Here is a 16,483-nt window from a genome sequence, read left to right on the forward strand (position 1 = left end):
ACGTAACCATTACGGCACCTCACCTCAACCTCTCGATAAGAGGAATATTCTACTGCGTTTCTGTAAAATAGTTAACATATATCTGTGACAATATTCAGAATTGATTTCATTAACGTAGAAGTACTTCGATACATCGATATGTATATATTGCAATGATATTATTCTTGTGTGTATTCTTTCTTTTGTCACTATGATTTTGACGTACTTGTAACTGTGATTTTTGGGCGCGTAAACGATTATTAGAGAGTAAAGCTTTGGTCGTCAAGTTAAAAAGCGCAAATTGTAGTCAGTTTATGAAATGTGAACTGTAACAGTGAGGAAGATATTTTCAAGTATGTTTTATATTGTGAAGTGATGTTTTGCAACGAGCTACGTGATATTGCAACAAAAGTAATAAAAAAGAAGTGTAACTTAAATTCGGAGTGTTGATTACTTTTTTACATCACCATTGTCCTAATTTGCAAAAGTTTAATTTTCAAGAATGGTTTATGAAACACATCTATAAAACTTTTGAATATCGCAGAATAACACCTAGGCGTCTTTGCATCCGAGCTTGGAATCATCACTACTTAGATTTTCGACGATTGAGACATGAGTTCACAACGAGACCAGCGTGGGAAACACGAAAAGATAACTGCCTAGTTTATCCATTATTTCAAGAAATGACTTTATCAACTGTGCTCTAATGACACCTGCCACATAACGTAATATTGTTGTTGCCCGAAAATGCAATATTTAGCAGCGTGAGCAACACTACAATCATAATTAATTTTTTACCTTTGTTGTGGTAGGGTTGTTAGAAACTTCATAAATAATAATGTTAAAATGTAGTGAAAAAGTTGTGTATGATGGTAATTCCATTTATTTTTGCATATTTATTTATAAATATCTATGTACAAAATGATCTGTAGTCTCAGTGCTGGCGCTCTTGCAGAAGCCCTAAATACTTGTAAATGGTCAGTCGGTGGACAGCAGAGGACGGTGTTGTCGAGTTCAGCCCAGCAGGGCAGCCTTGGCCTGCAGGTGGGCGGCGGCAGCCAGGGCTCCAGGGGCGCCAGCCACCGCTGGGCCCAGGGCGGCGATCGAGGGGGCGAGGCCGCCGACCAGCGCGGGGGGACCGACCGCGTAGGCGGGGGCGGCGGCGATGGCGGCGGGGGCGGCGATGGCGGCGGGGGCGGCGAGGATGGCGGCTGAGTTGACGATGGCGTCGCGGGCCTGTGTCTGGGCGACGGCGGTGAGGTGCGCGCCGCGGGCGGCAACCACTTCAGGGGTGTCCAGGGGGTGTCCGCCGGGGCCGATGATGATGTTGGCCGGAGGCTGTGGGATGGCCGGCACGGCGATGGGGGCGGCCGCGTAGGCCGGGGCTGCCAGACCGGCGCCCACGATTCCGGCTCCCAAGAAGCCGGGCTTGGCCACAGCCACGGCCAGCACCGCACTCAGGACAATCTGAGAGAACAAGAAGGCGTTTTCAAGTTGCAGGCTGTCATAAAACTAAAAATGTGGTTCAAAATGGTTCAAATGGCTCTGAGCACTATGGGACTCAACTGCTGTGGTCATAAGTCCCCTAGAACTTAGAACTACTTAAACCTAACTAACCTAAGGACAGCACACAACACCCAGCCATCACGAGGCAGAGAAAATCCCTGACCCCGCCGGGATTCGAACCCGGGAACCCGGGCGTGGGAAGCGAGAACGCTACCGCACGACCACGAGATGCGGGCTAAAAATGTGGCAATGTGTGAAAGCACAGCAGGTACATGAAAATATGCATAGATTGTTCTAATCTTATCGACTCACACATGGTTATATTTTCTGTTTCGCATCACGCCTTTCAAAGACTCTGAGTCCATCTGAAATCAGTTGCAGACTGTTTGCCCATTATGGGAAATCCTTTTTACATGTGCTGCCACTAGTGGAACAAATTAGCACTAGGAGAAGATATTCATTTTTTTAAGTCCCACCGACATTAGCCACTAAACTCATTGTCCTGACAGAACTGTAGCGTGTCTTTGGTATAGACACAATATGTAGATAGTTTTGCCAGACCATTGTGGGAACGAAGTCTCGCTACACCTCTTTAGCGCTCCTCTATCTGCAGGAACTCTAATGTAAAGACAAGTTAAGCCACCTGCCATTTCAGATCCCCCCTGTAAGGAGTTGTGATATCTTGGCCAAGTAGTGCAGCCTCAGTGTAATAGAAGCTGTCTGCTGTCATGGTTGTCATGTTTCATAGCTAGTCTCAATCCAGCACTAACCAAATAAATAATGTCACCTTACTGTCTACACTATGCTCTGTGAAATGCATGACAGCTGTCTGTATGTACTTGATTATCAGTAGCAGATCCAGTTACTAACCATTGCAATAAAAGTTCATGTATTATTCATGTATGATGGGCCATGTGTCTTGCTTTAAATAAAATAAATAACAGCTATTGACAATATTACCTTCAAAAATGTTTACATTTCATTTTAAGAAGTTGTTGATGACTGTAAATGACACATGAAGTTACCCTTGTGCTTGATACACAATCCATAAGTATATCTAAATTTTCTTAATGCGCATTACTTTCCAACAGCTGTCGGGTAATGCAATTACTGTATACATTAATAAAACCACACTGATCATTAATTTTATCTCTGGTTTGTCTCCCATGGAGGAAAATATTTCCAGCGAGTAGGTACATCATAATGAAAGGAATGTCGAAAGGAAAATTAACACTACGTGAGTAAAATTATGTTTTAGTCATGAAAACGTGAAATTGTCCCCATAGTATCAAAAACACGACATCTCCATTTTATTTTATACTTCAGGAAAATGAGTGCTTGAACATAATTCTGCAGTGAGGAGATAAATCAAGTAGACTATGTTCTCTTCTGATAACAGAGAATCATTTTGTTTGCATTTAACTAGGTTTGTGCATAGGTAAGACACTCGATATTCATCTCGATTCCACATTCTTTGGATAGCTACCCATTTCCGTCCGTTTCTCTTGGACAAAATATATATTTTGAATATTGCGCCCTACTAAACACAACTTTTTGTCGTTTCATGCTATCTCGACTGGCAATCGGCAGGATAGGGTAAGTCTCCTTGTGGCAGTCCAGATTTACTTTAATGGCCACGTTTTCAACAGAACTTTCAAACTTAAAATTTTTGCCTTGATGCTCGCATTTTTTCCTGTGTGCAGATCAAGTTAAACTGTTTGTTACACCTCAAAAAACTGAGGAACTCAGATACTGGTATAAATGTTTTCGTATTTTATAATTCTACACCCCATGGTGCACTCTGGCCAGTCTACAAGACGACCACTCGAGAACATGCATCTTTACTGAGCGCATAAATAGGTGAGGATAGCAGCAATAGTCATAGTTCTGTCAGCTCCTTTTGCTAAGAGAGTTATACTTAGATTGTATTATATTTTGTAACAAATTAATTTTATATGTACCTCGTATATGGCAATGTTATGTAATATTATAATGCTGAATTAGATTTTCTTTTTCTCCTCACAGCTAAATTTTCAAAATGCTACAGACGGAAACTGATTTAAGATAAAGCAAATCAGAAGGATGTATGGTGGCATAAACCGGCAGCGCGATGAAATTTCTCGAGAACATTCATTACAAGCTACTCTCGACATTTTGCCTAGCATTTTATTTAAAGCAGCGATGAGGTAAGAAACGAGAAGTATCTTTATCGTTGGAAGCAATAACACGCTATCCTGAGTGTACTGACCAAACAAAGTAAAGTAAAATACTAGTGGATAACTGGTTGGTATTAAATTACTTTTTAATGATATTTGGGCTATTTTTCAGTGTGATGCCTGTCTCAGTTTCGTTTATCCAGAGTCTGTTCCAACTGAGTAGGTATTTTAGTGAGTTTACAGGTACTTTTTCCACTAAGTTCTTGAGGTCGGTTGGCACAACACTAGCAACGTTGCACTTACATTGCAAATAATGCTGTATGTCTCCAGAGTGAAATTTTATTTCTGCAGTGGAGTGTGCGCTGATATGAAACTTATTGGCAGATTAAAACTGTGTACCGGACAGAGACTCGAATTCGGGACCTTTGCCTTTAACGGAAAAGTGCTCTACCATCTGAGCTACCCACGCACGACTCACACCACGTCCTCACAGCCTTACTTACGCCAGTACCTCGTCTCCTACTTTCCAAACTTCACAGAAGCTCTCCTTGCAGAACTAGCACTCCTGGAAGAAAGGATACTGTGGAGACATGGCTTAGCCACAGCCTGGAGGATGTTTCCAGAAAGTAGGAGACGAGGTACTGGCGGAAGTAAAACTGTGAGGACGCACGTGAGTTGTGCTTGGGTAGCTCAGATGGTAGAGCACTTGCCCGCGAAAGGCAAAGGTCCTGAGTCGAGTCTCGGTCCGGCACACAGTTTTAATGTGCCAGGAAGTTTCAGTGTTGTATGTCAGCTAACTGGGAGCAAAGATCTAAGCAGAGACAACAAAATATCAGCTGTGAAAGAAGAAATTAAGGTGAAATATGACGTGACCTATGAACCTAGACGAGTTGGCATTCAGTCAACAGGTTTTCTGGAGAAAACCGCAGCTTTCAGGCTGCAGAGCCATGCAGTCAAGCACAGCACGAATTACGACACCTCAGAGGCCGGCGACGCAGAGCAGTTGCGAACGCTCGCACTCACCAGGCACTTCATGGTCGGCAATGAGGGTTGTCGGCTGTTGCAGCTGCTGAACTCTGCCTACGGGCTGCGTCCACACACTATATATACCGCAGTCCGGCGCCGCTCTAGCGTGAAAGTACTAGCGGGTGTCCTTCCCTCCATGTCTTCATTGGGCGTTGACTGTGTGCTGTGTCTGACGCAACACACACTGATTACAATAAATTGTAGGCAACGCTGTTGCTACTGTGGTAAGGAGCCAACGGAACCTATTGTCAGATATTAGCAACATATTTAAAAAATAAAAACTGTAATAAAATAAACTTACTCTCATCATTGTTAAAAAAAAAACTTGTACACTACAGTCAATTTCTACATTTTTACCGTCTTTACAGACTTTCAGATCAACGAGCAAAACGTCTTATTTCAAATAGACAATACTGCAATGCGCTTATGCGGCTAATAAAAGATGTTTGAAATCATCTTCATACAGATGGCGCATCGCTTAATACGCTTTATTTAGACTACTGAAGAACCGTAGCTTAAATGATTTCATAATGACCATCAAACTTTGTGAGAAAACAAGCAGCGTTTGAAGCTATATAAATATAGAGAATCTTTAGCGCCTCAATTGTGTGGAAGACAGAGGGTCCTAAACACAATATTTTGAGATACCGAACTAGTGGTTCCAAGCTAAAATTTCGCGTAATATGCCTTGAACGAGCTGTGCATGTGAGACTTGCTTATGTTTCTGTATCGATTTTAGTCATGCTAGCCTGGAACCAAGTACACAACCATATTTATTGTTCCCACAGTTCATTTTCTGCTATGGAACACTACTAGGTATTGAAAATGGGAGTCTTATTAACAATTGGGCTATATTACTGAGAGACTGTGGCAAAATATCATTCACCGCTGTAATGCATACATTCACCATTGTAAGCATGCATGGCACTGGAATCCACATTTCTTAACAGTAGCCATAACCTTAATTGTTGCTATAAGTATATATTGTTTATTTCTTCATCTCAAAGTAAAGAATTTAAAAATCTCTATCATCTGTATAATTTTCGCTCTAAAGATTTGGAACTCCAAAGCTATCTATTTCCATCAAAAGATGCATAGGATTATAGTTGGTGATGACTTTAATTTATACACGATATTTTGGCGAAAATACATGTTTAATTCCCGAGGTACGCACAAAAAATCATCCGAAATTGTGCTAAACGCATTCTCTGAAAATTATTTCCAGCAGTTAGTTCATTAGCCCACGCGAATAGTAAACAGTTGTGAAGACACACTTGACCTCTTAGCAACAAATAATCCTGAGTTAATAATGAGGATCGAAACGGATACAGCGGTTAGTGAGCACAAGGTTGTCGTAGCGAGACTGGATATTGTAACCCCAAATCCTCGAAAACTAAACGAAAAATATACGTATTCAAAAAAGGAGATAAGAATTCACTTGACGCCTTCCTGAGAGACAATCTCCACGCCTTCCAAATTAATAATATATGTGTAGACCAGATGTGGCTTGAATGCAAAGAAATAGAATTGGCAGCTATTGAGAAATTTATACCAAATAAATTAACAAACGACGGAGCTGATCCTCCTTGGTGCGTAGGGGTGAGAAAAGTGTTGCAGAAACAACGAAACAAACATGACAAATTTAAACAGACGCAAAATCGCCAAGATTGGCGATCTTTTACAGAAGCTCGACATTTAGCGTCGACTTCAATACAAGATCCTTATAATAATTTCCATAACGAAACTTTTACTAGAAACCTGGCATAAAATCCAAAGAGATTCTGCTCGTATGTGAAGTATGTTAGCGGCAAGAAACAATCAATGCCTTCTTTGCGCGATAGCAATGGAGATACTATCGAAGACAGGGCTGCCAAAACAGAGTTACTAAACACAGCGTTCCTAAGTGACTCCACAAAAGAAGACGAAGTAAATATTCCAGAATTCGAATGGAGAACAGCTGCTAACAAGAGTAACGTAGAAGTAAATATCCTCGGAGTAGTGAAGCAACCTAAATCAATAAAAGCGAGTCTTCTGGTCCAGAATGAATACCAAATAGGTTCTTTTCGGAGTATGCTGATGCATTAGTTCCATATTTAACAATCATATACAACCGTTAGCACGACGAAGGTTCCGTACCCAAATACTGGAAAGGTGCACAGGTCACACTAATATTCAAGAAAGGTAGTAGGAGTAATCCACTAAACTACAGGCCAATATCGTTAACGTCATTATGCACCAGGATTTTGGAACATATATTGTCTTCAAATATTATGAATTACCTGGACGAAAACTGTCTATGACACACAGTCAACATGGGTTTAGAAAACATCGTTGCTGTGAAGCACAACTAGCTCTTTATTTACATGAAGTACTGAGTGCTATTGACAAGGGATTTCAGATCGATTCCGAATTTCTAGATTTCCAGAAGGCTTTTGACACTGTAACACACAAGCGGCTTTTAGTGAAATTGGGTGGTTATGAAATAACGTCCCAGTTATGAGAGTGGATTTGTGATTTCCTGTCAGAGACGTCACAGTTAGTAGCAATTGTCGGAAAGTCATCGAGTAAAACAGAAGTGATTTCTGGCGTTCTCCAAGGCAGTGTTATAGGCCGTTTGCTGTTCCTTATCTATATCAAAGGATTGGGAGACGATCAGAGCCGCCGTCTTAAGTTGTTTGCAGATGATACTGTCGTTTATCGACTAATAAAGTCGTCAGAAGATCAAAATAATTTGCAAAGAGACTTAGAAAAGATATTTGAATGGTGCGAAAATTGGCGGTTGACCCTAAATAATGAAAAGTGTGAGGTCATCCACATGTGTCCTAATGGGAATTCGTTAAGCTTCGGTTACTCGATAAATCAGTCAAATCAGATGGCCGTAAATTCAACTAAATACCGAGGAATTACAGTTACGAACAACCTAAATTGGAAGTAACATATGTTGTGGGGAGGGCTGATCAAACACTGCGTTTTATTGGCAAGACACTTAGAATATACGAGATCTACTAAGGAGACTGCCTGCACTACGCTTGTCCGTCCTCTTTTAAAATACTACTGCACGTTGTGGGATCCTTACCACATTGGAGTGACGGAGTGCATCGAAAAAGTTCAAAGAAGGGTAGCACGTTTTGTATTATCGCGAAATATGGGAGAGTGTTATTGAAATGATACAGGATTTTGGCTGGACATCATTAAAAGAAAGGCGTTTTTCGTTGCGACGGGATCTTCTCACGAAATTCCGATCACCAACTTTCTCCTCCGAATGCGAAAATATTTTGTTGAAACCCACCTCCATAGGGAGAAACGATTACCGTGATAAACTAAAGGATATCAGGGCTCGTACGAAAAGATATTGGTGTTCGTTCTTTCCGCGCTATACGACATTGGAATTGTTGTGGACTGACAAGACAGCCAGTCCACAGTGACAGGGAACCGAAAGGCACGCGCTTAAACTCACGCAGGCTAGAGAGGTCTGAAACAGGATACGTAATGAATGCTATAAAGAAAAGTACGTAGCTTCTGGAATATTTAACTTTAATCCATCCTTGTTGTACATCGCTCTTGACAATACAAGTGAGACTCTGTAGATACATGCTAATTGCGCCTTGCTAGGTCGTAGCCATGGACTTAGCTGAAGGCTATTCTAACTATCTGCTCTGCAAATGAGCGAGGCTTCGACAGTGTGCATCGCTAGCTACGTCGTCCGTACAACTGGGGCGAGTGCTAGTCCGCCTCTCGAGACCTGCCGTGTGGTGGCGCTCGGTCTGCGATCACAGTGGCGACACGCGGGTCCGACATGTACTAATGGACCGCGGCCGATTTAAAGCTACCACCTAGCAAGTGTGGTGTCTGGCGGTGACACCACAGGAATGATAGAGATTTGTGAAGGTTGTTCGATGAACCCTCTGGTAGGCACCGAAATGTGTTTTGTAGAGGTTCCTGTGGATGTAGGTGTAGATGTAGACTCACAATGAAAATTTTAAAAATTAGTAAATAACAATAAAATAATTTTTATAGTGATAGTAGCAAATTATTGCAAATGATTGCTAGTTTAGCTCACTTAATGATTATCTCTACGTAGTTAAATAAAACTAAAACATCAATAATTATCTGTTGAAGACTATAACATAGATCGAAACTGTTAAAATTCTTCAAATTACATCTGATTAATCACGTTGTGAAAGTCGGTTTTTGTGAAAGAATAAGCTGTAAAATAAGAGGAAAGACGCTTTACCAGGCTTTTAAGAAACCAATCAGCATCATACAGGTCATGTGTCATGGATGATATGAGGGAGGAGAAAGAGTGAGGTACTGGTACGACAACTACATTGTGCTTTCTGCCAAAGGCCTTATCAAAAGGCCGAAGGAGCGGACAGAGGTTCATGGCACTCTCTTATGCTTATGGTGGAAAACTGCTCCAAAAAGACGGAAATTATCAACGAAATGAGGATGCAGAAGACAACGTAAACCGCTGAATTACAGACGCATAATGTATATTCACGGTACTTCTGATCTGTAATTGAAAAAGTGTCAGAATCTTTTCAACGGTAAAAGATTCCATAGTAGTCCCCCATTCCAGTCTCTGAGAGGGGACTGAAAATGGAGAGAGAGGTGACCACGAAAAAAAAAAGGAATAACCAATGAATGAATAAAATTCTACGAATTAGAGCATGGAATGTCAAAAGCTTGAAGATTGTACAAAGCTAGAATATAAAACAAGGACATGCAAAGGCTCAATCTATATGTAGTGGGTGACAGTGAAGTGAGCTGGACAGTAGACATGGATATCATTTCAGGCGAACATAGTATCAATAACAGCAGAAAATAGAATAACGGGCGTAGGATTTGCTATTAATAAGAAAGTGAGCTACTGTAAACCATTCATTGGTAGGTTTGTTCTCATCATATTCGACAGCAAATCAAAGCCCATAGTGATAGTTGAAGTAAACATGCCGCGTTGGAGGGAGAACGTGAAGAGAGAGGGAAACTATATGACGATTTTGAACGGGAAATTCAGTATATAATGCCAGATGAAAAGCTAACAATCGTGGGGGACTGCAACGCAGTTTTATGGGGAGGAACAGAGGAACAGGTTACGTGAAAATATGGACTAGGCAGTAGGAATGAGACAGGAGAATGACTAATTGAGTTCTGCAATAAATTTCAGATGGTAGTAGCTAATACTCTGATCAATAACCACAAGAGGAGGATGTATACTTAGAAAAGACTCGGAGATTCCAGCAGGATTACACCGTAGTAAGACAGAGATCCAAAATCAGATACTGGATTGTAAGATGTACCAATGGACAGATATAGATTCAGATTGTAATTTAGTAATGATGGAGATTTGACTAAAGTTTAAGAGATTCATACCGAAGATTTTGTGGAAGGAAGAGGGATACTGATGTACTGAGGAATGATGAGGGGAGTTTGTGGTTCACTGGGGATGTGGATACTGCGAGAGGGAATATCACAGCAAGTATTTCAGTCGAGAAGTAGTGGAAATCTCAAAAAAGTACAATAATGGCTGTTAGACAGTCAGACACAGGTACAAGGAAGGTAACTTCGAACAAACCTTCGATGACGGAAGAAATACTTCAAATTGACCACTGAAGGGAGGAAATGTTCAGGGTAAGACATGAAATATAGAAATGAAATAAACAGGAAGCTCCCGGCAGCCAAGGCAAAATGGTGGCAGGGAAAATGTGAAGAAATTGAAAAAGATATGATCGTCTGGGGGACTGACACAGCCTATTGAAAAGTGAAAACCACTTTCGATGAAACTGAAAACAAGGGCGGTATTGGCTCTGAGCACTATGGGACTTAACATCTGAGGTCCTCAGTCCCTTAGAACTTAGAACTACCTATACCTAACCATCCTAAGGACATCACACACATCCATGCCCGAGGTAGGATTCAAACCTGCGACCGTAGCGGTCGCGTGGTTCCAGACTGAAGCGCCTCGAACCGCTCGGCCACACTGGCCGGCAAGGGTGGTAACATCAAGGGTGCAATGGTAATTTCACTGTTAAATGAAGAGCAAAGAGCTGATAGGTGGAAAGAGTACATTAAAGGCCACTATGAAAGGATTTGTCTAATGACATGACAGCAGAATGTGGAATCGATTAGAAAGGATAGGAGGTCCGGTATGAGGGTGAGAATTTAAAAGAGCTCTTGAAGAGATCGTATAAAGCAGAGGGGAATGACAACCAAACGCTATTCAAATTGGTATGTAGACTGCTGGCGAAACCTCACATTTTCAGAAAAGTGTCATCCACACAGTTCCGAAGAGAGCAAATGCAAATAGGTATGGAAACCATCTCACAACTGGCGTAACGTCTCATGATTCCAAGCTGCTGACAAGAATAACACACAGGAGAATGGAAAAGATAACTGAGGTATAATATGTGGTGATCAATTTGCCCTTAAGAAAAATGAAGGCACCAGAGAGGCACTTCTCACGTTGCGGTTGATAATGGAAGCTTTACTGAAGAAACATCAAGATAGACTCATAGGAATTGTTACTCTGGAAAAAGCCTTCGACACTGTTAAATGATGCAAGATGATCCAAATCCTGAGAAAAATAAAGAGTAAGCTACAGGCAAAGTGTGGTGATATACAATGTCAGCAAGAACAAAGAGGGAACAATAAGAATGAAAGACAAAGAAAGAAATGCTTGGACTAAACAGGGTGCCAGGCAGGAATGCAGTGTTTCACTCCAACTGTTCAATCTATAAATACAAGAGGCAATCACGGAAGAATGGAATTAAAATTCAAGGAGAAAAGATGTCAATGATAATATTCGCTGATGACGCCGATATCCACACTGAAAGTGGAGAAAAATTACAGGATCTGTTGAGTGTGATGAAAATACTAATGACTACAGAATATTCACTGAGAATGAATGGAAAACAGAGAAAATTAATGAGTATTAGCACAAACGAAAATAGCTATAAGCTTAACATCAAACTTGGTGATCAGGAATTAGCGGAAGTTAAGGAATACTTCTGTCTTAGAAGTAAAATAACCTTTGACGGACGAAGCTAGGAAGACTTAAGAAGGAGAATACCGCAGGAAAAGATCGCATTCCGGTCCTGAGGAAGTTTATGGGTCTCAAACATAGGCCTTAAATTGGGGAAGAAATTTCTCAGAAAGTACTTTTGAATCACAGCATTGTACGATACTGAACCATGTACAGTGGGAAAACAGGAAGAAAAGATAATCGATGCGTTTGAGATGGGGTACTACACAAGAATGTTGAAAATCAAGTCGAATGGTAAGTAATCAGGATGTTATCCTCAGAATCGGCGAATAAAGGAAGAAATGGAAAATACTGACGAGAGGAAGAGAAATTATACGTAACAGGACATTTGCAGAGGATTCAGGGACTAACTTCCATGGTACTGGAGAGAACTGTAGAGAGTGAAATAACTGATGACGTACGGTGCGAGCGGTCATCTCAAAAAGTTTACTCTCTACAAGAGAGGAAGTTTTGGTGAGCTGCATCAAAGTAGTCAGAAGACTAATGTCTAAAGAAAAAATAGAAAATGTGTCAAAAATATTTTATAATTACCAATTAAAGCTTTGTCCTTAAACATAAAGCGCAAATAGTTTCCTCCAGGGAGCGTCTGAGTTGTATGCTTCTGCCGGTGTAAGCCGAACTCAATCTGTCCGTGGCTGTACTGCCGCGATGCCTACCTCGTGCGGCGTACCGCTAAGGCACATGGCCTCCAAACGCTGTAATACTTCATAGTTAAAATGGACTCAGCAATGCCGGCATCCTGACCTGAATACACTGTGTGTGTGTGTGTGTGTGTGTGTGTGCGTGTGTGTGTGTGTGTGTTTGTGTGTGTGTGTCTTTATGTGTGTTCCACATCTCCCCCTAAGCCATTGGATCTATTTCAACCAAGCTTGGTACAAACATTTCTTGCTGTCAGACAAAAAACGCTGAGGGATAACAGCCATCTGCGTATCATAGTTCAGGAGTTACGACGTTATAAGCACTCAGTTACGTGATAAACTGTCACATTGTGCACGACTTGTAAATTTATTACTTCTTTGCTACCAGTTATATTTGTAAAATATGTTGCAGACATTATTCATATATATCGCAGAATGTACTTACAAAATTATATCATTCTGTGACACATAGATCAGTAGATGTGACGGCATAAACACTACGATGCGTAAAAAACTGCCGCATCATGCATGTCGTATAAATTTATTATTTCTTTGCTACTAACTCTATGCGAAACCTATTTCGCAGGCAGTATCTATAATACCATTCAGTGTACCTACACAAATATATCGTTGTTCGACACATAGAGGGATATGACATCATAGACACTGAGATGGGAAAAAATTTCGCATTATTCCTGAAACTTTAATACATTTATTCTTTACTACTAAGACGTTCCTACAGTCGAGTCAACTTGCAGTAGTCCCTGACCTAGCAGCACTTTTGACAGCTTCCTTTGAACTGCGAAGCGCAATCGGCTTTAGCTGAAAGCAACAGCCGTCTATAGAACTACGGGGAGGCGTTGCCGTAGAAGCGTCTACAAAATCCTTTTGTCACACGAAGCAGGTGTGACTAGGTTACAGAGACTGTGCGCGATCGCCCCACACCGGGTCTACTGCAGAACTACATACAAGGTAATAATAAACGAAAGGGAGATGTTCATTTTGGTCACAGCTGAAACCGGTGAAATGAATACCAGGAAATTTCGTGTTTGCCATCTACTTCTAAAAATGAATATGCAGATCCTTGATATGGACGATAGGAGAAGTGAAACAGAACATTTCAAACGCTGTGAAGTAATGACAGATTAAAAGTTAAATATATTAAGTTATCAATTAAGTTGTGAAAGTAAACGGTACTTACCGGTGATGATGAATGTGGATGAAATTCAATTTATCAGTGCAGTACACGATGCATGCCTGAGGAAAATAAATAGCTCTAACCACTGTTGCCGGTGTCTGTTTTAACTTGAGACAGCTAAATTACTCGAAAGCGATGGAGCAAATGAAAAAGAAAATGCTATTGAGAAGTTAATATAAGTAAAGGGGACATCTGTGTATGCTACTGGTACAACTGGAGTCAACTTCGTGTTTTCTAATGTGAACCCCTCCATCTTTATAGCATATTCGGATTCTACGCCCAAAAAAAAAAAAAAAAAAAAAAAAGAAACGTACGGTTTACCAAACCATTGTACCCCATTCATGGTACATGGCACTGTAATCGACAAATATCAACCATGCCTATTTTCACAATGCAATGTTGACCTTTCCCACGCAAGTGGGGTGGTTACGAGGTGGCTATTAGTAGCATACACAATTCCCCCTACATTAATATTAACGTTTCACGTAGTGGTCTCAAGACGAAAAAAACGAAAATAACCTTTTTTATTACGAGAATCGTGTGACGAGTGCCTAGAGTCACATTAGCATTTGATTTTGATAATCTGCAACCTGAAGCTACATTTAAAATGGATAATCGTCGCCGGGCGTGCTGGCCGAGAGGTTCTAGGCGCTACAGTCTGTAACCACGCGACTGCTACGGTCGCAGGTTCGAATTCTTCCTCTCAATTCTAGGGGACTGACGACCTCAGAAGTTAAGTCCCATAGTGCTCAGAGCCATTTGAACCATTTTTATAACCGTCGAACTGCTGCAGTGACGGCGCAAGTGCAGGGGACTATGGAGAAGAATGCGAGCGAGGTCCGAATAATCATTAAAGGATACTGAGAATAGGGCACGATTGTTCGAGCAGTAGCTGATCGAGAAGTCTGAAGAATTTGAACCACGCCAGAGAAGCAATAATCTCAGGCTTTTCATGATTCCTGAACAGCAGAGATAATATAGACGAATTAGTGATCAATCTAGGCCTGCACGTGAGACTGAATGACACAGATAGAAGTCACAGAGTGGGGCGTAAGGCGCCAGGATCTTCAGAAGGTATTCCTGTTATAGTGAAATTTGTGGTCTGTAAGAGTAGTAGTGTCACAAGAGGGTAATTATTAAAACATAAAAAGCATTATGAAGCGTACTCCAGCCCACAGCGTGTCAGAAACGGAAAGATTGTGGTATGTAGCTCATATGACCTGATCTCATTTTTTGTAACGTTGAGACGTGTAGAGTGTGCTGTTTACTTATGTTTTGTACTTTTCTGTAAGAGATGTCTGAAGATGGGTGTAATCCCGAAACGCGTTACTTGTTCTAATAAAAGAGTCAATTGCACATCTCATGACTTTATTGCTATTGCACAGCATTGGTTGCCAATTATAAACATAAAAATGATCGCAGGCTCAGACGGGATTTTATGTCCTGTATATCAGAAACGGAATGATCAAGATGGAAGCAGATCAATTTACTGCCATGCTTGCGTGAGAAACAAAGATATTCGACAGAATTTCAAACTCACTTGCGGAAAAGGTACGCAGAGATAGAGAGAGAGAATAAAATATGGTAGTTGTTAACAAGCTATGAGAGTTGCATAGATTCCTTGCAAGTGACTGCATAGACTGCAGCACTTAGCAACGCATCGACAGCATATAGATGGGCGTCGAGTCCTAGTACCGACGTCATACATGCGTCATCTCTGCTCAGTCGTTTGTCGATGCTCTAATCTCGCCACATAACGGAATTTATGTCAAGCCTCGTATCTGCCCGTCTGACTGCAGGGAGATGGAAGTCAGAGAATGCTGTTTTCTATAACAGCGACAGACTACTGTGCCATGAACACATTGACGAAGAACCGTATCTGACAAATGTACGGAACAACGAGTAATCCGTGTGAGTAAGGAGTCGCACATTGTGGCCAGCAGTTTTATAACCTGAGTAATTTACCTGTTGTTAACCATACAGGATAAATGCACTGACCTATCCCTGTTACGTCTCTTTGGCAGGGCGATGATTTTTTTAGCTCTACTCGTGAATTCTCCACGTGGCGTCAACACGAGGATACAGACGTAAACGTCTTCTTCTACGCGCACATGAGCCACGAAAAAAATATGAAGACAAACGACCTTCACCCAACGGCCACAGCCACATTTCAATTTTCAAAGTTGTTACACCACTGTCTGATAGTTTTGTCCTTTTACAAGACTTCGGTAGTTTCAGAACTTCGTGCGCAATTGATTCACTGTGAGAGATTTACATACACTACTGGCCATTAAAATTGCTACACCAAGAACAAATGCAAACGATAAACGGGTATTCATTGGACAAATATATTATACTAGAACTGTCATGTGATCAGATTTTCACGCAATTTGGGTGCATAGATCCTGTGAACTCAGTACCCAGAAAATCCACCTCTGGCCGTAATAACGGCCTTGATACGCCTGGGCATTTAGTCAAACAGAGCTTGGATGGCGTGTACAGGTACAGCTGCCCATGCAGCTATAACACGATACCACAGTTCATCAAGAGTAGTGACTGGAATATTGTGACGATCCAGTTGCTCGGCCACCATTGACCAGACGTTTCCAGTTGGTGAGAGATCTGGAGAATGTGCTGGCCAGGGCAGCAGTCGAACATTTTCTGTATCCATAAAGGCCGTACAGAACCTGCAACATACGGTCGTGCATTATCCTGCTGAAATGTAGGGTTCCGTAGGGATCGAATGAAGGGTAAAGGTAACGACCACTGTTCAAAGTGCCGTCAATGCGAACAAGAGGTGACCGAGACGTGTAACCAATGGCATCCCATACCATCACGCCGGGAGATACGCCAGTTTGGCGATGACGAATACACGCTTCCAATGTGCGTTCACCACGCAGTCGCCAAACACGGATGCGACTATCATGATGCTCTAATC

General features: G+C 41.5%; 1 protein-coding gene across 1 annotated transcript; it reads right to left on the reverse strand.

The window, feature by feature from the left end:
* Positions 1 to 839: 839 nt before the first annotated feature.
* On the reverse strand, positions 840 to 4,780 carry LOC126252825 (cuticle protein 18.7-like). The gene is made up of 2 exons (XM_049953768.1): positions 4,665 to 4,780; positions 840 to 1,446 (listed from the first exon to the last, which is right to left on the reverse strand). Exons 1-2 carry the CDS (start codon positions 4,674 to 4,676, stop codon positions 994 to 996), a joined length of 465 nt encoding a protein of 154 aa, XP_049809725.1. The 5' UTR covers positions 4,677 to 4,780; the 3' UTR covers positions 840 to 993.
* Between the last annotated feature and the right edge of the window lie 11,703 nt (positions 4,781 to 16,483).

Source organism: Schistocerca nitens, chromosome 4, assembly GCF_023898315.1.
Source record: "Schistocerca nitens isolate TAMUIC-IGC-003100 chromosome 4, iqSchNite1.1, whole genome shotgun sequence".
Taxonomy (NCBI): domain Eukaryota; kingdom Metazoa; phylum Arthropoda; class Insecta; order Orthoptera; family Acrididae; genus Schistocerca; species Schistocerca nitens.